This window comes from Schistocerca americana, chromosome 4, assembly GCF_021461395.2.
Source record: "Schistocerca americana isolate TAMUIC-IGC-003095 chromosome 4, iqSchAmer2.1, whole genome shotgun sequence".
NCBI lineage: Eukaryota > Metazoa > Arthropoda > Insecta > Orthoptera > Acrididae > Schistocerca > Schistocerca americana.
The window spans coordinates 617,235,262-617,259,534 of NC_060122.1; the positions used below are offsets into that span (position 1 = coordinate 617,235,262).

The following is a 24,273-nucleotide window of genomic DNA, read 5'->3' on the forward strand; positions in this document are numbered from 1 at the left end:
GAGTAAGTTAAAAAGACGTGATATGGGGTGAGGCATATATATGGAAAGAACACTAATATCAAATTCACTTTATTCCATTGTGAATTTGTATCAGTATTTGAAAATAGCTACCCTAAAAACTTATGCAGAAAACATGGTTAAAAACCATGTAAGCTGTGGATAACTAAGGGAATTAAGAGCTCACGTGCTGCATGTCTACGATAATGTAGATTTTAGTGGTGCTACCAGAAGCCAAGAAAACTGGCACTAATTGGGATATACTCATTTATTTCTGAGTGCTGCCAGAGTTAAGCTGCCCCTAGATGCGAATTGTTATGTTACACATTGTTAAGGGTTATGGTGCCAATACTGTGGCAAGCAGCTGATGCTACCTCGCTTCAACACTCTTCTTCCCTTGGAAGCCCTAATACAGGGGTAATTCACACCTCCTGCCGTTTCCAACAGCCACCACATGAATAATCAACTTACCATGATGGTGTAGTTGAAGAAGCAAGAAAGTATGTTAAAAATATCATTCCATAAAACTTCAAGTAGCAACAATGTCAGTCACTTAAATTAATAACATTATAAAAAGCCTAAAAAACAAAAGCTAACAAAGAGATAGAGGGGCTGGCCAGTACCTCAGCTCAGTACAGCCGATAGATACACAAAAAACAGAACCGAAAATTTACGTTCCTAGCTTTCGGAACAAATGTTCCTTCAACAGGGAGGAGAGAGGGGAAAGAAAGGGAAGAAGGGAAAGTAGATTCAGTTACTCACAACCCAGGTTATGAAGCAACAGGGAAAGGAAAACAGGGGGGGTAGCAAGGGTGGAGGCATGGTTGACAGAGGGAAGCCAAAGATATTCTACTGTAAGTACTGTGCCAGCTTCAAACCAAAGAGGATGCATACAGAAATAAAGAGGTATATAGTATAAAGATAAACACAACTATGTAGGTTGAAAAGATGTGTGAATGGCTAAAGAGGAAAGGGAAAGAGGAGAAGACTGAAGAGTAAATGGGAATGAGGTTGTTTAACGTAGGTTCAGTCCAGGGGGATGGCGGGATGAAAGGATGTGTTGGAGTGCAAGTTCCCATCTCCGCAGTTCAGAGGGACTGGTGTTGGGTGGGGGAAGCCAAATGGCACATACGGTGTAGCAGGTTCCTAGGTCCCTAGATATATGCTGGATTGCATGCTCTGCTACTGGGTATTGGACATCTCCTAGGCGGACAGTTCGTCTGTGTCCGTTCATGCGCTCAGCCAGTTTAGTTGTTGTCATATCGATGTAAAAGGCTGTGCAGTGCAGGCATGTCAGTTGATAAATGACATGTGTAGTTTCACACGTGGCCCTGCCTTGAATTGTGTATGTTTTACCAGTAGCGGGGCTGGAGTAGGTGGTTGTGGGGGGATGCATGGGGCAGGTTTTGCAGCGGGGTCGGTTACAGGGGTAGGAACCGCTGGGTAGAGAAGGTAGTCTGGGAATATTGTAGGGTTTAACAAGGATGTTACGGAGGTAAGGGGGGGGGGGGGGGGGGGGGAGGGGGCGACGAAAGGCAACTCTGGGTGGTGTGAGGAGAATTTTGTCAAGGGATGATCTCATTTCAGGGGTTGAATTGAGAAAGTCATATCCCTGGCGGAGTAATTTGTTGATGTTTTCGGGGCCAGGATAATATTGGGTGACAAGGGGGATGCTTCTGTGTGGTCTGGGGGTAGGAACATTGTTGTTGGACGGGGAGGAATGTATTGCTTGGGAGATCTGTTTGTGGAGAAGGTCTGCAGAATAGTTGCGGGAGAGGAAAGCACTGGTCAGGTTATTGGTGTAATTGTTGAGGGATTCGTCACTGGAGCAGATACGTTTGCCATGAATACCTAGGCTGTATGGCAAACGTTTGCCATGAATACCTAGGCTGTATGGCAAACCAGACCACACAGAAGCATCCCCCTTGTCGCCCAGTATTATCCTGGCCTCGAAAACATCAACAAATTACTCCGCCAGGGATATGACTTTCTCAAGTCAACCCCTGAAATGAGATCATCCCTTGACAAAATTCCCCTCACACCACCCAGAGTTGCCTTTCGTCGCCCCCCCTGATCTCTGTAACATCATTGTTAAACCCTACAATATTCCCAGACTACCTTCTCTACCCAGCGGTTCCTACCCCTGTAACCGACCCCGCTGCAAAACCTGCCCCATGCATCCCCCCACAACCACCTACTTCAGCCCCGCTACTGGTAAAACATGCACAATTCAAGGCAGGGCCACGTGTGAAACTACACATGTCATTTATCAACTGACATGCCTCCACTGCACAGCCTTTTACATCGGTATGACAACAACTAAACTGGCTGAGCGCATGAACGGACACAGACGAACTGTCTGCCTAGGTGGTGTCCAATAACCAGTAGCGGAGCGTGCCCTCCAGCATAATTCTAGGGACCTAGGAACCTGCTACACCGTATGTGCCATTTGGCTTCTCCCACCCAACACCAGTCCCTCTGAACTGCGGAGATGGGAACTTGCACTCCAACACATCCTTTCATCCCGCCATCCCCCTGGACTGAACCTACGTTAAACAACCTCACTCCCATTTACTCTTCAGTCTTCTCCTCTTTCCCTTTCCTCTTTAGCCATTCACGCATCTTTTCATCCTACATAGTTGTGTTTATCTTTATACTATATACCTCTTTATTTCTGTATGCATCCTCTTTGGTTTGAAGCTGGCACAGTACTTACAGTAGAATATCTTTGGCTTCCCTCTGTCAACCATGCCTCCACCCTTGCTACCCCCCCTGTTTTCCTTTCCCTGTTGCTTCATAACCTGGGTTGTGAGTAACTGAATCTACTTTCCCTTCTTCCCTTTCTTTCCCCTCTCTCTTCCCTGTTGAAGGAAGATTTGTTCCGAAAGCTAGGAACGTAAATTTTCGGTTCTGTTTTTTGTGTATCTATTGGCTGTACTGATGTACTGAGCTGAGGTAAGTACTGGCCAGCCCCTCTATCTCTTTGTTAGTATTTGTTTCACATCTTTATATGTGTTTTTCATTAATCATCTAAAAAACAAAAGCACAGCTGGTGTCGATGGCATTTTAAACAGAATACTGAAAAATTTCTCTAACTTAGTAAGGAATTTCCATAATGATATAAGGTGCCCCCCTCCCCCAAACCTGTCACCTTATAAATTTCGAAAAAGAAACAAAATGTGGAAAATTCAATTGGCCAGGGTTGCACCTGTGTAGGGGCTCATACAATGGACAGGAGTGCATAATCTATGAAGGTCAAAGAACACTACTTTCAACACAGTCATTTTTTTAATGTACATGTACGTTTTTTTTCCACAGAAATGAAAACTAGAGGTGCAGTTACTACTGGCAGAACTGCTGTCAGTGTCAAACAGGAAAATACACTGTGACAAATTTCATATGTGTTTCAGACAGTGCTTTCCCTGCTTTGGTGTGGCTTGTGACGTTTGCAGTCATCTCGTCAATATGCCGGTCTTCAGTAATGAAGAGAAACTAGATATGATGTTAATTTATGGCAGATGTCACAGAAATGCAGTAACAGCTGTAGCAGTGTGCACTGAATGCTACCCAGATCGGCTGAACAGTACCCAGATCTTATCTCATGGAAACACTCAGCTGGGCGCCTGGGAAGTGTTCGTGTACAAACACAGCAACTAACAATTTGTACAACAGATTGCACACAGTTCTGGAATAAGCTGTAGTAGTGTTCGGAGAATTTTGCTTAGGCATACATTTCATCCGTATCGCATCTCACTATACCAAGAAATGTACAGGAAGACTTTTGCACATCAGTGCCGTGAGGTCATTCTGACTACCTACATTATATATTGTTTACAGGTGAAGCTTTGTTGACGAGAATGGTAGCATGAGTTTGTGGAACATACACTACTGGCCAGTACAAAATAACAAAATCCCCCCTAGTTTTGCTCAGTTGGTCATCAGTGACTGTGGGGTTTCAGTGTTTGGTCTGGTCTTCATTGGTATGCATGTTATGGTCCCTATTTTTATCAGGGAACATTAACTGAATGGCAATATGCATCACTTCTGGAAGACACACTCCCCCTTCTCGTGGAGGACATGGTATTGGAAACATGTCTATCAATGTGGTTCCAGCATGATGGATGCCCTGCACACTATGCATGTGTTTCCAGGGAAGTTGTAGCTGCAGTGTTTCCAAATAAATGGATAGGATGGGGAGGTCCTGGGAGCTCACCAGCACAGCTGCCTGATGTGATGCCGCTATACTTCATTCTGTGGGGTGCAGTGAAATAATGTGTGTACTACAAATCCCTAACAAGACCAAAGGGTGTGGAACAACATATTACTGCTGCATGTGCAGTGATACCTGTGAAAATACTACAATCTGTGCAGTGCTCACTTGTTCACTGTCTCCACAAGTGTACTGATGCAAACAGTGGACACTTCAAACATCTGTTGAGGTGATGGAAGTTCATTGGATATGATGTTACTGGTTATTTGTGAGTGTGTTTTCCTTGCTAGATGTCATGCACAAACGTGAAATTTCTGTGGGTATATGCCACTAATAACTGTGTTTAAGACAGTAGAAACATGTCTTGTCACGAAATTGTACCTCTAATTCTCATTTCTGTCAAAAACATGTGCCATTTAAATAAATATATGGTGAAAGTGATGTTTGTTTACTTTTATGGATTGTGCATACCTGCCCATTGTGTGAGTCCCTGACAGGTGGCTGGAGGACAGTGCAAAAAAACCATGGTGCTGTTGTCATTCTTTAAGTCTAATATTTCAGAATGTTTGACGTTAGAACAGTGAAACCAAGTCTGCTGTCAGTAATTGTCCCTCAAGTTTTCAATCCTGTGGAAAAAAACATATATGTGCCAAAAAATCTAACTTTTTTTAGGAAGTGATGTTCATTGACCTTATGGATTATGCATTCCTGCTGCCCATTGTGTGAGCACCTGACAGGTGCATTCCTGACCAATTGCATTTTTCACATTTTGCTTCATTTTGGAAATATATGAGTGACAGAGTTAGGAGGGACATCTTGTATGTAATGCATCACTGGCAAAGGGAATTTTTCCAGGCAGATTAGTATATGTAATTGTTTAACCTTTGTATAAGAAAGGTGACAAGAAAGATATAAATAATCATCATCCAGTTTCTGTACTGATATCTTTTTTCAAAATATTTGAGAAAGTAGTGTACCTGAAAGTAGTCTCACACAAGGTTGCCCATGCCTGGAGGGAAAGGAAAAAATATGATGTAATCAAGTGTTTCTCTTTGAAAAAATGATTTAGAAATTGGTATTATGTAAGTTTTTAACAGGCTTGGAACTGGAACTTTTCAATGGTTACTTAAAAGTTGCCACTCATCTTCCAAAATATTAAAGATACTCCATACCCCTAGGTCTTGGTCTTCCCTCTACAAACAATTGTATGGGTGTCATTGGTCTTACATTGAAGTAGAATCAGTTTATTTAGCTTATCATAGTTTGGATTGCAGCGGGGTTGCTTGATTGAGAATGCTATTTATACATTTACCCACCAAATATTACAATCCGTAAATAATAAAATATCACCATTTGGCATTTTTTATGATCTTTCCAAGGCATTTGGTTGTGTAGATCATGTTACACTTTTAGCAACACATGAGTTTTACGGAATTGATGGCTTTACCCACAAGTGGTTTGAACCATACTTAACAAACAGAATTCAAAAAGTTATGATCAGTAATTCAGACAACATTGAAAAGATAAAAAATTTTAGCAAATGGAGAGACATCAAAGATTGAATCTCACAGGTTTCAATTTTGAGTCCATTCCTATTCTTTACATATGTGATTTACCTTCCACTTAATATTCAGTAAGCAGAATTGGTACTTTTTGCAGATGATACTAGTGTTAGAATGACTCCCAAGAGAGAAAGAAACACTAGAGATTATTAATGACATTTTTCAAAGAATTATTAAGTGGTTCTGTGAAAATGGACTCTCCTTGAGTTTAGAGAAAACACACTACATTTAGTTCTGTACAACGGATGGAGTCATTCCAATAATTGATGTAACACATAAACAGGAGTCAGCAAGTAGGGTAGAATTAGCATTATAGCTGCACGATCATAGTACGTTCACTGAGGTGACAAAAGTCATGGGATACCTCCTAATATCATGTCAGACCACCTTTTGTCCAGTGTAATGCAATAACTTGATGTGGCATCAACTGAGCATATGTCCTGTAAATGCTTGATGGGCAATCTGTGAGGCCAAATCATTCACTTGAATTGTACAGACTGTTCTTCAAACCAATCACAAACAATTGTGAGCCAGTGACATGACATCATTGTTTGGGAAGATGAAGTCCATGAATGGCTACAAATTGTCTCCAGGAAGCCAAACATAAGTATTTTCAGTCAATAGTCAATTCTGTTGGACCAAAAGGACCTAGTACATTCAGTGTAAACACAATTGGCACCATTACAGAGCCACCAACAGCTTGCACAGTGCCTTATTGTCAACTTGGGTCCATGGCTTCATGTGGTCTGCATCACACTCGAATCTTGCCATCAGCTCTTACCAATTGAAATCGGGATTCATCTGACCAGGCCACAGTTTTCGAGCATCTGGGGCCCAACGGATGCGGTCACAAACCCAGGAGAGGCACTGCTGGCAATGTCATGCTGTTAACAAAGGCACTAATGTCAATCTGCTGCCAGATTTCACTGTACTGTCCTAATAGATAAGTTTGTCATAGATGCCACATTGTTTTTTTGCAGTTATTTCATGCAGTGTTGCTTGTCTGTTAGCACCAACAACTCTGCTAATGCTGCTGCTATTGGTCATTATGTGAAAGCTGTCCATGGTGAGAAGTGATGCCTGAAATTTAATATTCTCAGCACACTCTGGACACTGTGGCTCACGGTGTATTAAATTCCCTAACGATTTCCAAAATGTAAAGTCCCATGCATCTAGCTTCAATTACCATTCTGTGTTCAAAGTCTGTTAATTCCCCTCGTGTGGCCATAATCACATGCCAGAAACCTATTCACCTGAGTCCAAATAAGAGCACCACCCATTGCAGTGCCCTTTTATAGTTTGTGTACACGATACTGCTGCCATCTGTAAAGTGTGTATTGCTGTCCCATTACTTTTATCACCTCATTGTATATTCACTAATGAAATTTGTCATAAATAATCCACCGCAGTTTGAGAAGAATTGTGAAATCCACAGCTACAATACCAGTTGTTCAAGCTGTCAGTGGCTGAGAAAGGAATTTAATATGCAGCAACAGAAGAAAGTTTTGATCATTTGCTCAATAACATAAAAAGTCTGACATGTAGCAAAGCAAGTTTTAAATCTAACAAAATCATTTCTCCTGAATAACTCCTTATATACCATTGATAATTTCTATTTAAAAACTGGTAGCCTATAATTTATATAAAAAGGGATTGAGCTCATATCAACTCAATGGGATTATACTGGTAGTGGTAAGGTAGTAGTCACCCAACTTCATGTCCCATTTCCTTTGCAGTGTAGATGGACTCACCTACCTTCTTAACATCTATTATCTCGTGCTTGGAGAAAAGTTCATCCCTCGTTTCAGCAGGAGAAAACTGAACAACCTTATCTGAAGCCAAAATGGTTCAAATGGCTCTGAGCACTATGGGACTTAACTTCTGAGGTCATCAGTCCCTTAGAACTTAGAACTACTTAAACCTAACTAACCTAAGGACATCACGTACATCCATGCCCGTGGCAGGAATCGAACCTGCGACTGTAGCAGCCATGCGGTTCCAGACTGTAGCGCCTAGAACCGCTTGGCCACTCCGGCCGGCATCTGAAGCTAATCCATGATGTCTGCTGTAAACCATTTCGAAGCTGGTATTCTGTCAATGTTGATAGAATGATAGCTGGAATTATCCAGTACAATAATGCATACTACTTACAAAGAGTGTAACAAATTAATGAATCAATTCTTGAAAACACGACCATTCATTTCCAAGTGCTAATCAGATACAACAGAACTCTTACGATCATGAAACACAAGTTTTGCTCCTGATATAAAAACGATATGTGCAGATCCAGAATTAGCCACAATGAGCCGACCAGCTCGACTTTTAGATAGTTTAGAGCCTCCATATTTGTTCGTATGGTTTTGTAAAATCCAAGATTCATCCAAATATTTATTTGTGTTAAGCCATATTTTGTAAAGTGAAAGGTGAAACTCTGTTTTAAAGGTCTGTCCTTGGTGCACCTAGTCAACGATCTATCACGCAATCACGATCTACACCCGTGGGTACTGTGCAACCTACAGCTCGTGGAAGACCTATCAGCACCGATGCAACAACGACAACTGTCGAACATGAGGTTACTCCACGTTCACCAGCACCAGTCGTGAAACAGCCTGTGTCGGTACAGTCCCTGCCAAAGGAACGCAGAGGGTCTGCTGATCAGAGCGCTGCAGGCACGTCATCTAAATCGGCATTGGTTCCAAGTAAGCGGTACGTTTGCATAGCTCATTCTCAGTGATATACATTTGCTTATGTATTAGGATTGTTTGTAGCATAATTTGTGTGTGTAGCAGGCATAATTTGTGTGTGTGGCAGGATTATTTGTTAAGCTGTGTGATTTTTCACAATAATATTTAATATGATGTAGCTACATTCTTGTTTTTCTTGGCAGATACTAAATGGTTCAATCTGCAGCAAAATGTTTGTTGTTAGAATTCTTGATAGATTAAAACTGTGCGTTGTTGTTAGAATTCTTGACAGGTTAAAACTGTGCGACAGATGGGAACTCAAAATCTGACCTTCAAATTTTGTGGGCAGTGCTTTTACCGGCTGAGCTGTCCAGATATGCCCCATGATCTGTCTCACAAAGTCAGTATGTTAGTATAAAAGGTAATTATATCGGTTTACGTTCCGGTTCAATGCGGTGTTTTATTATTTTGTCTAGCACACTCCTTATTTTGGACATAAAGCATTTTCAACAACTGTTTATATGAGTCTGATTAATTAGTAGCCTCAGTTTCATAAAATTTCTTTATTGTCACAACTCATTTTGCCTCCCAGGCCTTTTCAGGTGAACATCAATAAACCTAAATATAAAATCACAAATAAGATGTGTCTTAAAAGTGGTAGAAGCAGCTACACTAAGTACAGCTATGAATAATTTTGCATTACAGCTCTGCTTAATTTAAGTAAAATTTTTATACTTAACAGATGTACATAATTTACACAGTAGAAGTAATGTTGTAAGTCAAGGAGTGCTTGGGACACACTGGTGGAGCAGATACAAAGGGGACGGGGAGTAAAAGGAGTTGCCAGAAGATGTCAGGGAAGACATATTTAACAGCTATTGACATTGGCAGAAAAATAATACATGTAAGGTAGCATATGGCCCATAAATATAGTGTCCAGTAGCCATTGCTCGTTGCAGATCAGTGAAGGAGAAAAAGCACTCCATAATGTCCTCTCTTGTCTGAAATCACATTCCTTTCAATGGCCTCAAGTTTGGGGACAGCCAGAAGTTATAAAGGGCCTAATCGGGAGATTAAGGAGCCTGTTGAAGCACAGGAATATAGTTTTTTTGCCAAAACGCTCTGAATCAGGTGCGAGGAAGTGTTGGAACATTGTTGTGATGGAGGTGCCAATTTCCTATTGACTGCAAGTCTGTTCTCCTGTGCCACATAGCATCACGTAGGCAATGGAGGCCATCCCTGTAGTACTCTTTGGTGATTGTTTGACCCTGTGGTATGTACTCTTGGTGTACACGCCTTGGGAGTCAAAAAAAAAACAGTCAGCATCACTTTGATGTTGCTGTGCAATCGATGGGCATTCTTTGGTCTTGCTGAAAAACAGTGCTTCCACTGTGATGACTGGTATTTGGTTTCTGGGACGTACTCATACACTCAGGACTCACTAGTGAAGTTGGGGGTCACTGTGGAGCTCAGCGTGTCCTGCGAGACTTCAGCAGCTTCGACACGAATTTTACCGACACTCTCTTTGTTGCCAAATCTTTGGTCACAATGGAATGTGCTGGAAAAGTTGGTGTCCCCTCTTGCCCAATTTCTCTGATAGTCACACGACGGTCCCGAATCATCACAGCATTCACTTTGGCAGTGGCGTGATCATATGGGCATGTTGATGGCTGGCCGGAACATGTCTCGCCATCCACCAATGTGCAGCCATCTTTAAACCAGTTGTACCACTCCTTAATCTGTGCGATGCCTAGAGAATAGTCACCGAAAGCCATCCGAATGGTTTCCACCTGGCTGTTACCCAGTCTCTGGCAGTATTTGGTGCAGTAGCACTGCTCCAGTCATTCCAATCATTTCCCTTACAGTGAAAAACCGACGTGGCCACTACACACTACCTCATGCACCTGCTGCTAACTAGCAACTGATGCTGTCGACAGGCGGGGAAAAGTTCACGCATGCACACAAAGGTTCAAAGTCAGTTCATGCAAGTGCACTAGATTCAAATCCATCTGGTGCTCGCAAAAAAAAAAAAAAAAAAAAAAAAAACGGATACTTTTCCAACATTCTCCATATCATGATTTGTTGTTTACAAACTCAGCAGATTCAAAGAATTATGTAATCAGGCACATACTTAGCAAAAAATGCTGATCAAGGAGTGATTTTCACTTACATAAAAAATTATTAAAATAAATTTTTAAGCAGCTAGAGCTTCTATTTAATGAGACAGTTTCAATCTGTAAGGGAATTTCGACTATTTTACATCTGGTGGCCCCATTTCTGAGTTCTGTGTATCATCGTAGGAATTGACTGGTAGGAGCCATTTTGTTGAGGATGAATTAGTTTGTTTCTGTTTTATAAAATTGTCATTATGTTTTTTTCACTTGGCTTGTGAATTACTAAGAATCGTAAATTGTGTAATGTAGATTGAAGACAATACTTCACCAAATTTGACATCATTTGTAGTATTCGTACATTATTTTTAAGTAAGATCACATTTTCAAAATATTGCTCTAAACATTCCAAACAAGTGAGTAGAAATGCTGACACTTTTGAATTTTCAACCATATCCCCCCTACGTACTGCTGCTTAATGTGGACAAAGTAGGAGGTTAATAATGTTCTTTGACTTAAAAACCAATTATAAAAATAACTTACAGTATTTGTAGTAAAGTGAAATTGATGATGGTTCTCGACAATAACTACAGTACTTTTATCTGAATAAACAAATAAAGGAACTGAACTGAAATTGATGTTGCTGGAGAATTGACAAGTAAGCTGAAATATTTTGAACATCTTTTATTCTTATGTATTTCTTACCATACAATAAAATGAGCATTTCACAATGCTGTAACAAAGTTCAAGCAGCCTGTAGCTATCTTCAGACTAAAGGCACATGCTGCAAGCAGTATTCATGACACCACAATGTAAAATATATAAAAAATAAACAAAATAGCACAAGACAGTCATTTAAACTTTCATAATGTGTGCTTCTTTAGTATCATTAATTAGTTGTTCAATAGCAAGTGGGACAGCTAAATTTGCGATAACTGATTTGTTTTTGTTTGAGAGCATGTTCTATCAGTGGTTCATTCTGTCAACCTAACACACTTGTCGTTCGTCACAGGAAAAAAAATATATATATATGTCTGCTTGTGTCTGTATATGTGTGGATGGATATGTGTGTGTGTGCGAGTGTATACCCGTCCTTTTTTCCCCCTAGGGTAAGTCTTTCCGCTCCCGGGATTGGAATGACTCCTTACCCTCTCCCTTAAAACCCACTTCATTTCGTCTTTCCCTCTCCTTCCCTCTTTACTGATGAGGCAACAGTTTGTTGTGAAAGCTTGAATTTTGTGTGTATGTATGTGTCTGTTTGTGTTTCTATCGACCTGCCAGCGCTTTCGTATGGTAAGTCACATCATAAACCTGCCTCATGAATCAGCCTATCTGTTAATGAAAGCTGTATCAAAATCACTATGGCAGTTCCTCTGATTAGCCTTCATATATAGGCAGAAAAAGGAGGGGGGAGGGGGGGACTTTAATTTATAACATGTATAGAAGGAGAATGTGTGTGTGTGTGTGTGTGTGTGTGTGTGTGTGTGTGTGTGTAACCACAATTCATTTCTGGTGATTCTCCACGTCATTGAGAGGTGAATGCTAAGTTAAAAGACAGAGGTGAATGCTGAGTTAAAAAAAAAAATCTGCAATCCGGGTATGTTCAATCCCACAACCTTCTGCTTTTCAGATGTGCACTTTACTTCTAGACTACAAGGCCTGACTTGGATTCAGCTCAAGCCTCACTGCTCTCTGGAGTCATGGCAGCTGTGCCGCTATATGGCAATGTCATTCCAAAATGGTTCACAGGTGAACTGAACTGCCGGACGTCAGTGTCTAAGGGGCACAGTATTTCAACAAATATTCACATTATCATCATCAGGTACTCCGATGAACTGACTGATGGTGGGCCCGGCGCTGTGCTTTTATCCCCTGCCCCTCTCCCTTTGATCAGCAGCTATGTCAGCTGTCCACACCCAGCATCCATAACCCCACTCATCCTGCTGACACGATGCTCCGTACTAGGTTTGCACCCACATGTGCATACTGGTAGCACCTCTGCTATTCCTCCACCTGCCCCCGATGTCAGTTTGATGTCTGGTATCTCATTTCTCTTCTTGATCATTCTGATAGTAGGATCCCATGCCTACTTGGGATGTACGTGCTGTCACAACTTATCAGTGATTACCTTATTACTGGAATCTTAATGACACAGTCCAAGAAGTTGGACATCTGTTTCAGAACCTAGGTTATGGTCATAGTCCATTCCATGCAGTTCTATCAGGCAATGTTCTGTGACTTACAATCTGTTAAACTGCTGCAATCTGGTACGCAGTTGGTGTTCGACAGTATGCACCATCTGACCTATGTATGTCTTATCACATTGGCAGAGTATCTGACAGACCCTGGATTTCTGTAGTCCAAGATCATTTTTCACGAGATGTTTCTGGAGAATTCGTTCTGTCTTCCTAGATAACACGCCACAAAAAGGAATATATGCAATGACTATGCCCTGAGAATCCTCTTCTGATTCCGCCAGTTGTACAGAGGGCATGGAACCAAGGGCTCTTCAAATTTGCTGCTCCTTGAAGTCATTCTTCAGGAAAGCTGCTCTCATATGTTCAAGTTCTTTGTTGAAACTTTCATTCTCAGAGAGGGTGCAAGCCCTTTTGAGCATGCCATTCCTCTGAGCTGGGTGGTGGCAGCTGTCTCACATTTAAGTATAGGTCGGTGTGCGTCTTCTTTTGGTACAAGCTGTGGCCCAAATTGCCATCTTGAATGGCATTGTTTTTGCAGTTATGGCTGGCTTTAATTCATCATAGTTCGATCAGTTTGTACAAAATATTTATAAATTAGATACATGAATCAATCAGTCCATCTATTAGTGAAAACTGGGTGCTACAGTTTTGGTGAGATTATCCCAAACATACAGAAAGAAACTGCAGCCATAGTCTGTAATTTATGTATGTATAGATTTCATGTACTGTACATGTTTCGAACATTACATTCTTATATCTTGGTATATAAAAGTGAAAGACTCGTTCCACCTGTTCTCAGAGCTCCATATAAATTTCAAAAACAAGGCAGAAGGCAGTTGTGTTGGCAGAAATAAAAGTATGAATAACAGTCCATTAGTTACATTGGTCTAATGCCACTACTAGAGTGAATCCTGCATTAGAAATCCTTCATAGGTTTCTGCCATTATTTTACACAAGTTTGCCTGCTAAATGGCTGCATGCAGGGTTTTGGTATAACCCAGTTCATTGCAAAGGAACCAGTGTGACCATGTCATAATGGAAGATAATTTTAATGAGTCAGTGATGAGTTTAGGTATGAACTGTGATGTGCTCAATATCTTGATTTTAATATTTAAACTTTCATAGACATTTTGTAATTTTTACTGCGTGTAATATCAGTACCTTTAAGCATCAGTCCAAATGAAACCTATCTACCGTATTTACTCGAATTTAAGCCGCACTCGAATCTAAGCCGCACCTGAAAAATGAGACTCGAAATCGAGGAAAAAAAAATTTTCCCGAATCTAAGCCGCACCTGAAATCTGAGACTCGAAATTCAAGGGGAGAGAAAAGTTTTAGGCCGTACCTCCAAATTGAAACAAAGCTGGTCCATTGTAATATGAGACACAATTTAGGTCGAATGAATGACGATACAGCTATAGTAGTTTGGTTCGAGTCGTAAGCTTAGCAGTTAAGCTTTACCAGGTAGCCGTTGCTATGCGTCAGGCACTCCATCCGTATTTATACGGGAACCCTTCCTTTTTCACATGCTTCGTTTGGTTTGAATTGATTGCTTATTTTTCTTTGATCTGATAAGTGCCGTTCTCTTTGTTATTGGTGTTTACACCACTCAAAGCTGAAAATGCATTACTGTACTGTGTTATGCATTGTTTGTCGCATTCTGATAATGAGTGTTTACGACCTGTCGCCACTCACGGCATGGCTTGCTTTTGTGCGCGCTACCGCCGCTTACAAGAGTTTAGCGGAAAAAATTTTCTCCGTTTCAAAATTTTTGCAGACGCCTCTTTTGTACATTACATTCTGCGCAGAAATTAGAGTCATCTTAGATTTAAAAATCTAATCAATTGCCGTGTTTCATTTCTGACTGTATCACTATTCGGCATAAGAATAATACGAATATAAACATGACATGATATGTATATTCTACCGCGTTTGCTGTTGTTTCACTCTAGTTTCGTAGTTTATTAGGCAGACAGGATTTAAATGAGATAGCAGCAAACACGAAAGAATACATGGCAAAATTTTTATATTCGTATTACTATTATGGTGAAGAGAATACTGCATGTGATTCACAATTCATAAAAGTTCCTATTAGCAACCATCTCTTCTCACAGGTAGGAAAAAATTCAGAACGCAGAGTTGGCCATATTGACAAACATCCCAAACAATCTTGCCAGTCAGATTTTCGTAGTACATTGAAATGCTGCTACATTCGAAGATGAACACTACGGAATTTGTATTTACTTCGTTGGATAATGTATGAAAATGCAGTGGTCAAAACTCAGGGTGGAGAAAAAAAAGCTCGTCTTCCACCTTTTTTAAAATTTATTTACTGACGCAGAGGTTTTGGTGCCAGTATTTATCTTTGTGCCTGTGAAGCGCTACATATATTCGACGACAGAAGTTAGTTGTGGCGGCACCTACCAACATTTTTCAGAACTCCCGCTTAGCCCTCGATTCTAAGCAGCAGGCGGTTTTTTGGATTACAAAAACCGGAAAAAAAATGTGGCTTAGATTCGAGTAAATACGGTAATTGACCTGCGGTCGTCGCACGGTGGCATTGGCAGCAGCCCACATATGCAGAGGTGTCTTGGTGCAGGTCAGAGTACGGTGCAGTGAGTAAGTGTGCAGACGTTTCCAGAATGCTAATGGTGACTGGGTGTTGAAAATGGCTTAAAGAACACATATTGATGACATTATGAGGGGTAGAATACTAGGGCGACTGGAGGCTGGTCAAACACAGCAGGTTGTAACACAGGCCCTCCATGTGTCACAAAGTGTGATCTCATGATTATGGCAACGATTCGAGCAGACAGGAAACGTGTCCAGGTGCTACAGTACGGGACGTCCACAGTGTATAACACCACAAGAAGACCGATATCTCAGGTGGCCATGGAGTACTGCAGATACCCTTGCTCGGGACCTTACTGCAGCCACTGGAACAGTTGTCTCCATACACACAGTGTACAGACGACTGAACAGACATGGTTTATTCGCCCGGAGACCTGCAAGGTGCGTTCCACTGACCCCTGGTCACAGGAGAGCCCATAAAGCCTGGTGTCAAGAACACAGTACACGGTCATTGGAACAGCGGTCCTAGGTTATGTTCACAGAAGAGTCCAGGTGTAGTCTGAACAGTGATTCTAGCCAGGTTTTCATCTGGCATGAACCAGGAACCAGATACCAACCCCTTAATGTCCTTGAAAGGGACCTGAATGGAGGTTGTGGTTTGATGGTGTGGGGTGGGATTATGATTGGGGCATGTACATCCCTGCATGTCTTTGACAGAGAAACTGTAATAGGTCAGGTGTATTGGGATGTCATTTTGCACCAGTGTGTCCACCTTTTCAGGGGTGAAATGGGTCCCACCTTCCTCCTGATGGATAACACCACACGGCCCCACTGAGCTGCCCTCGTGGAGGAGTACCTTGAAACAGAAAATATCAGACGAATGGAGTGGCCTGCCTGTTTTCCAGAACTAAACCCCATCGAGCACGTCTGGGATACTCTCGGTCGACATATCGCTGCACGTCTTCAAACCCTACAATACTTCAGAAGCTCCGACTGGCACTGGTGCAAAAATGGGAGGTATACCCTAGCAGCTGCTCTACCATCTGATCCAGAGTATGCCAACCCATTGTGCGGCCTGTGTACATGAGCATGGTGATCATATCCCATATTGATGTCAGGGTACATGCGCAGGAAACAGTGGCATTTTGTAGCACAAGTGTTTCAGGACGGTTTTCTCAATGTATCACCAATATCGTGGACTTACAGATCTGTGTCGTGTGTGTTTCCTACGTGCCTATGCTATTAGCGCCACTTTTGTGTAGTACCACGTTGTGTGGCACCACATTCTGCAGTTATCCTTAATTTATGAGCATGAGTGTATGTTAATGGAAAATTCTACGGAAATGTAAAGAATTTAAGAGTAAAGGTAACAACTAAACAAACTGCAGATATGTTGCGTCCTCAACACACACATAAACAAGGCTGATAACATGGTAGCTTTCGTACAAGTCGTATTTTGAACTAGTGATTTTTTATAAATAATTTAAAGAACAAGGGTGACAACTCACCAAATAATAGGGGCGCGGGCAGCATTGTGCAAGCCAATTTCTTGTACATTGCAACTGTACAGGTTTTTTACATTACTTAATTTTTTTGTAAGATATTCTTACAACATACCTGGCTAAATTGTGTGAATTTTCCCCTCAAGCTTTGTATTGATATCTGGGCATTTTGTATCACTCAGTGAATTTATAAAAATTTTGGCAAAATTTATAATAATGTCCAATTATCAGTTTCCTCTTGTCTCTGTGAGGCAGTGTAGATGACGTTAGAACACTAGCATGAGGAAAATCCCAGGGTACTAGATCTTTGTGATCTTACTCTTGGGGCTTTTGATGAGGTTGAGGCTTCACAGGCTTCAGCAAATGTAAAAAGTGCGTGCACGAATGCTTTAAACATTAATGTGGCACTTGTCATACAATGAGGTGAAAATATTCCATTTGTAATGAAGGATTGCTGGCCGCTGTGGCCGAGCGGTTCTAGGCGCTTCAGTCCGGAACCGTGCTGCTGCTGCTACAGTCGCAGGTTCGAATCCTGCCTTGGGCATCGATGTGTGTGATGTCCTTAGGTTAGTGAGGTTTAAGTAGTTCTAAGTCTAGGAGACTGAGGACCTCAGATGTTAAGTCCCATAGTGCTTAGAGCTCTTTTTTTTAATGAAGAATTGGTTAGTGATTCCAGCAGTCCCACAATTGTAGTACTATTTGTAATTGCTTTTTTCGCATTTTGTAAGTTCATGTCCATATACCCTGTCACCATGGCAATTCACCTCTAACATAGCCTTTCCCTCATCCATTTTCTAAGTAATCCCAAGGTTCCAGTTACAATTTTCTGTATTGAAAATTACCGAGAGACTTTTTTGAAGGCAGTATATCTTTTGTAAGAGGGCTTAGAAATTCTTTGTGTACTTGTTCCTTAGTTGGATTCATCTTGCATCCTTTTCTTCCTACCTGTCAATTCCAAACTTTATTCAGCCATGACATCGGTCCTTTTTGAAATACAGTTTTTGTTAGTATACTTGCCAAGCTGTGATGCATGTGAATTACATTATGTGGTTATGACTAAGATGTATGAGCTTTTCATACTGTCTCACTGTTAAATTTGGGGAGAAATGTGATTTTTACTTCATGGAGAATAATCATTTAATTTTTTCACTAACTAATATTGAAAGTGTCTTTCATTGCCAACAGTTCACTTGAAGATAAATGTGTGATAAAGCGTAAATGACTTTTACCTTTAAGCAGTGTAATATATTTTCCTTTTATAGTCTGATATTATACAGGCAACATAACTTGGCACTTTACATGGGGAGGGGGGGGGGGGCACTCCTTTTTGGAACAAAGATGTAAGCCAGAGGTTGAAAATACCGCTAGAATTATAACGTTCTTTCATTTATCACACGCCCGGTTTCGAGCTCTTATATGCCCATCTTCAGGTGTCGTAACTTGGTTCTGTGACCTCGAGTGCTGCGGTGGACGAGTAGAAGACGCAGTTGAAAAGATGTAAGCAATTTGTGATAGCAATGGTTACATGGCAGATAGCATACAAAACAAACATGCAGCTACATTTCTGTGAAAGCAGAGCAGAGTTGATACACAGAGGTGACAATTGCTTAAATGATTTCATGTTGCCAAAATCTTATCGCTGTTTCTATTAATATTGTGAAGAGGATTGTTTACTAAGATGGAAATGACTTAATACCAGCTGACTTTTACCAGTTCCACTGCTTCCAGAGCCCCACCCCATTCTGCACTAAGTGCCAAGTTACATTGCACGTATAGTATGTTATGCTGTAGTTAGAAGTTATTTAGTTTTATAGCAGAACTCACTTCAACATATGAAATTGTAGTAAATGTTTATTTTACCCTTTTTTTTGTAATTCTAGGGGTCCTGCAAAGGCAAAATGTGTAAAGTCATCAGATTCAAATTATGTGATTACACCCATCAATTCATCAGCATTCCCAGCTCCAGGTGGTGCTGCACAGTTGGTGGAAGCACCTACATTTCGGCCCACTGAGAAAGAATTTCAGGACCCCCTTGAGTTCATAGATAAGATACGACCAATTGCAGAGAAATTTGGCTTATGCCGTGTTGTTCCACCTCAGAATTTCAAGGTTTGAATAAAAGAATAGTAAATGATTTTCTTTAGTATAGTAGTAATAGTAACAGTAATAGTAGTTGTAACATAGAAGTAGTAGTAACAGTAGAAGTAGAAATTGTGGCTAAGGTGTTCAAAAAGCAACAGAACCTAACAGGAAAAATATTAGCTTACAATAATAGCTGATAGTGGCATATATGCTGCAAGTCACGTGATAGAATACGTCGCTGCATGTATTGAGGGGTTTCAGCCATACATTGTTCACTTTCTTTGTGCAGTTCAAGAATAGTGTGAGGATGAGCTGTGTAAGCAGAATCCGTAAGAATTCCCCACAAGAAGAAATCAAGTGGGATAAATCAGGCAATTGTATACTGCAGCCCTTTAGGATAGGTTGTCCATGAAAACAATGAGCTGAGAGAATATTGTTATTGTTGACTGTATGAGCAGTAACATTGTCTTGCTGGGACCACGAGTACTATATTACACAGCAAGGTAGAGTGGTTACCAGCCATAGTGGGAAATCAGTTGGTCACATTACTTGGTTGAGTCATGTTCCATTTCAAAGTAATCCGCATTGTTAGCTGACAGTGTGAGCACAGAAAGTGAGTGAAACGTGACCACCGAAAATACCTTCATGGCTAGCCACATTAATTTGCTGTTGTAGTCATTAATTTTACCAACAGAGAGAGAATCAGGAGTTGAGTGTGTCAGTAGTGTAAAAATCGAAGGAGGGGCACAGTGCTGAGCCGATCAGAATTCTAGTATCTGCACTAAAGCAAAATAAGTAAAATGCATATAATAAATATTTCATCCATGAAGTAGATAAATGTGTTATTAGACAACAATTTTTGAAATACGATCTTTGCAAAAACTTCACAGCTTTTGTCACACAGAAGCAGACCTCCAGGCTAAGAAAGAAACTCTGAGAAAAGCTGTTCCACCTATGAAATTTCATTGTTAAAGGTTCCAGAATGAACGAATAATTATGTGTGGACATGAGAACACAGTTACAAAAATAGCATACTTCATTAGACTTTTTATAAAAAGAAATGAACATCATAATTAAATAGTTTCTTTAGACAAACTGTGGATTCATACACACAACACTGTGAATAAAAGTTGCAAATTTACAGTGTGGTACGAGAATTGTCAAATAGTGTCATGCAACAATTCTTTTCACGTTCACTTCTCTCCTATACTTGTAACAGAAAAACTTTGGACTATCATGTAGAAATGGACAGAAAGTACATAGAAACAAGGAAATTTGAACTTTTGGCATTAATTATTTAAGGAGCACAAACCATCTGCTCTTCATTGCATTGACAAAATTTGACAGGAAGACTGGTTCCCTTCTGACTGCTGTCACACTATCTGCACATAAGTCCTACGGAACTGATCTGGAATCTTGCAAACAATAAGATCGATAGTTCTAATACATCAAGAATATGAATCTAATAGTGGAAAATCCAGGATGGAATATAACAATATTAGGATAAGGAAAGTTGCTACTCACCGTATAGTGGAGATGCTGAGTCACAGATAGGCACAAGCAAAGGACTCTGACAATTGAAGCTTTTGGCCATTAAAGCCTTCATCACCAATAGGCACATACGCATGCACACTTGTACACGCGCTCGCGCCCACACACACACACACACACACACACACACACACACACACAGAGGACTGCAGTCTCAGGCAGTGACCCTTCTATTGTGAGAATGTTTTGCCTGCGTCCTTATTGGGCCAAACAGATGGAAGTTGGAAGGTACAAGATCTGGGCTCTAGGATGAATGAGGAAGAGGAATCCCAAAAATGAAATTTTGTCAGCTCCTCTTGGGTTCACATACTTTGCCTTGCGTTGCCATGAAGAAGGAGAAGTTTGTTTGCATTTTTGTGGTGATTAACATGCAGAAATTATTTCTTGAGGGTAGCACAGTACACTTCAGATTTAATCATTTCAGCATGAAGGAGGACATGAAATAGAAAAATCCCTTCAGAGTACCAAAAGACTGTCACCATGAATTTACCGCCTGAGAGTGTAGTTTTGAAATTTTTCTTTGAAGAAGAGCTGGCGGGCACCACTCCAGGGATTGCCGTTTTGTTTCCAGATCAATGTGATGAACCAATGTTTCATTGCTTGTGATGATGTTTAATAAACAAAACAAAAAAAAATTGTCAAGCAGCCTCTTAACATGCAAGCAATCCTCCACAGATGATCCTCCATTACTCTTTATGGTTTCGTGTTGGGCAACAAGGAACCCAACAGGCAAAAACCTTTTGAGTACCCCAAGTAGTGGACGTGTGTGTCAACACTACCAACAGACGCCCAATTGTGTAGCGAGGTGTTTGATTGTGATCGGTCTGCTACCTCAAATAAGTGTGTCCACACATTCCAACATCGCAGGAGTCACAGCTGTGTGCGGCCAGTGGGCACTTGGGAGATCAGACAGGTTTGCGCAGCATTGTTGCAGTGATAACAGGCACCTCGCCCAATGACTCATCATGCTTTTATTTAGTGCCAGGTCTTCGTAGACGTTATGCAGATGCCTAAGGATGTCTGCGGTGGTCTGATTTTCCGCCAAAAGAAACTCGGTGACTACTCTCTGCTTGGAATGCCCTTCCAAGGCAAATGCCGTTTTGAAGGCTACATATAGCTTGACTACTTATTGGAATGTCTTAAAGGCTGAAGTGGAAATATTCCACAATATCCCACAACAAATTCCACATTTTATCAGCCAAAACAGGCTGAAGAAAATGTGTTGCATTGCATATTGAACACCCGTCAAAGATAGAAACGTTAAGGGAGGATTTTCATCGACAATTGATACTCCAGATGATGAGTCAACAGACACAGCTGTGGAAGACAGTGATTTCAGGGGGGAAGGTCATTTTATGGATATTGCCAGCAAAACAATGAGAGCACTCTTGGTGAGATAAATTGTATGCCATTTCTTTGTTCTTATTAATGGACACTTCAGTCAGTGGCACATACAACTGTTTAACGTGTGACATTGATCTGCTTATATGAGTACTGGACTGTACGGCAGTAATGCCTCTCCATGTTTCTGTGGCATGAAGGTACTGCCATGCTGACCAAGTAACCAGTTTGCTATGCTGGGTAATAGCTGATTACCATGTATAGTGTCTAGAAAACGTTGGAGCATCTGTTTGTAGTGCTCAATGAATACCGATAACCTCCAGTGAAGAAGATCATATTATGGTTACTGCCAATGAAGCATCGAGAGCAGCCATGGTGAGATATATTGTATGCCTTTTTTCATTCTTCTTATTAACTGGGAGTACACTCAGTGGCACTTACAACTGTGAAACGTGACGTTTCTCTGCTCGCAAGACTGCTGGAGTGTCCTCTAGTAATGCCTCTTCTCCCTCCTCCTCTGACATAAAGGTGCTGCCATGCTGACCAGGTAACCAGTTCACTTTGCCAGGTAAGAACTTATTTTCAAGTATAATGTTTAGATATTGTTGCATCATCTGTATGTGGCGCTCACTAATTACTGTGCCATGAAAGAATGTAATGACTATTTGGCTATGTGATGATGCATACCAGACACACAGTTCTTGAGTGTGTAGAGGGGATTCTTGCAGCTGATGTACTTTTTGTGTAGACCAAATGCATGAATTCACTGTTTGAACACCCCGTGGTGGTGGTAGTAGTAGTAGTAGTAATCGTCATAGTTTCCTTTAATTCGTGGAAAGGCTGTCCCTTAAGGTCAAAAAATTACTTTATTTTCCAAAACATTTCTCTTTGACACTAGTGCATCTTGTCCAACTGCATGTGCATTCCATTTGAAGTGTGATTCAGGAATATTAGCAGAATATATATGTCACAGCCTTTCAGTTGAATTTAACACATTCATTAGATTCAGAACATTTCCCAGTCAACAATATCTTTATATCTCAGAGTAGGTTGAAGCCAGATAATGATAATACTAAGTAACATGGTAGTTTGTCCTACAATTTTTAATAAAAATCCATCAGTTTTCCCATTACCACTGTAGATTTGTGGGCAGACAAATTGTCCTGATTCCCCGCCAGAGGGCTCCCATTTCTTTTTTTTTTGTGCTTGACTGCCACGGGGCCTGCCCCATACAGTGCTTCTTCCCTTTCCATGCTGCGAGTCTATCCTTCTTCATTTCTCCCTGTACCTTTCCATTGGATAGTCTTCTTGGCACCAATTGTGCGTGGATTTGGCTTATGATTTTGAACACTCACTATCCTGTCTTCCGGCACTTTCTAAAACCTTTCATCTTTCATTATATTGTGTATAATCCATTTTTTTGTGCCTTTCTGTCTTTGTACCCTTCCATTTTGGCAAAAGCAGTACACCCAAAACCCAACACCGTAGCCATTCCAGTGTGTGTGTGTGTGGAGGGGGGGGGGGGGGGGGGTTGTCTGGTACTGCATGGTGGTAGCCCCCTGATCATGCAGGGATCGTACTACTGGTACCTGAGCTGGAAACTCCCCATGTATGCCAAGGAGTATGTGCCCATTGTAGCTGGGGCACAAGGACTCCTAGCAATGATTAACGAGCTAGTTTGCTGTTGCTGTGGGTGGTTGATGCCCATGAGGAAAGTCCATGTTCAGAGGGGGTGGCACCAAGGCAGATGACTTGCAAATACAAACGATACAAACGTTTTTTCCACTGGTGGCAACATGGCCCCAACAGTCTCTTTTGAAGGAAAGGACTAATGCAATGCAGAGGAGTATTATTCCGCAATGTTTCCTTCCCTGGCTTTGCTATGCAAGGGATAGAGGGCAAACAGACAAGGAGAGAAATACTCCCCACAACACGTAGTTTGCTATGGAGTCCACAAAGCCATTATTATTTGTTGAACCCCTTGAGGACAGGTTTGGGAAGTAGCAGCTATTTTGAAAATGAAAAGTGATTCAGTTCTGATTAAAACAGCATCCCCTGTTCAGTTGCGGACACTGCTCACCTGTGACAAGCAATTGAGGTGACATTCTTGTAACTAACACCGCCTTGCAACAGTCGCAGTGTGGTATAAGATGTCGTCTTCCACCATGACGTGCTTTACAGACCTATGACAAGTTATGTGCCAATTTGGAGTGACAAGGTATACATTTCATCCATCATGTCCTGTTGTGACGAAAGGACAATAGGGTTGATACTGGGGTCCTCGTCTTGGCGCTTGAAAGTGACCGATTTATTGAAAGGTCAAGGCGATGGTTTATCGCTGTGATGTGAAGCTGTATGTTCTCCCTCCTATGCGGTGCTGCAAATTCACGAGTGGGCACATGTCTTCTCCTTGTAACTTGCCAATGCTCCTTGTGCTATGCCCAAAATCCAACACAGTAGCCAT

At 41.2% G+C, this 24,273-nt stretch overlaps 1 protein-coding gene across 1 annotated transcript in view; it reads left to right on the plus strand.

The window, feature by feature from the left end:
• Positions 1-24,273, plus strand: part of LOC124612243 — a 179,550-nt gene that overhangs the window by 78,657 nt on the left and 76,620 nt on the right. The window contains exons 11-12 of the mRNA XM_047140318.1: positions 8,212-8,475; positions 18,716-18,944. Coding sequence (XP_046996274.1) covers positions 8,212-8,475; positions 18,716-18,944 — 493 coding nt within the window. The remainder of the gene's footprint in view (positions 1-8,211; positions 8,476-18,715; positions 18,945-24,273) is intronic.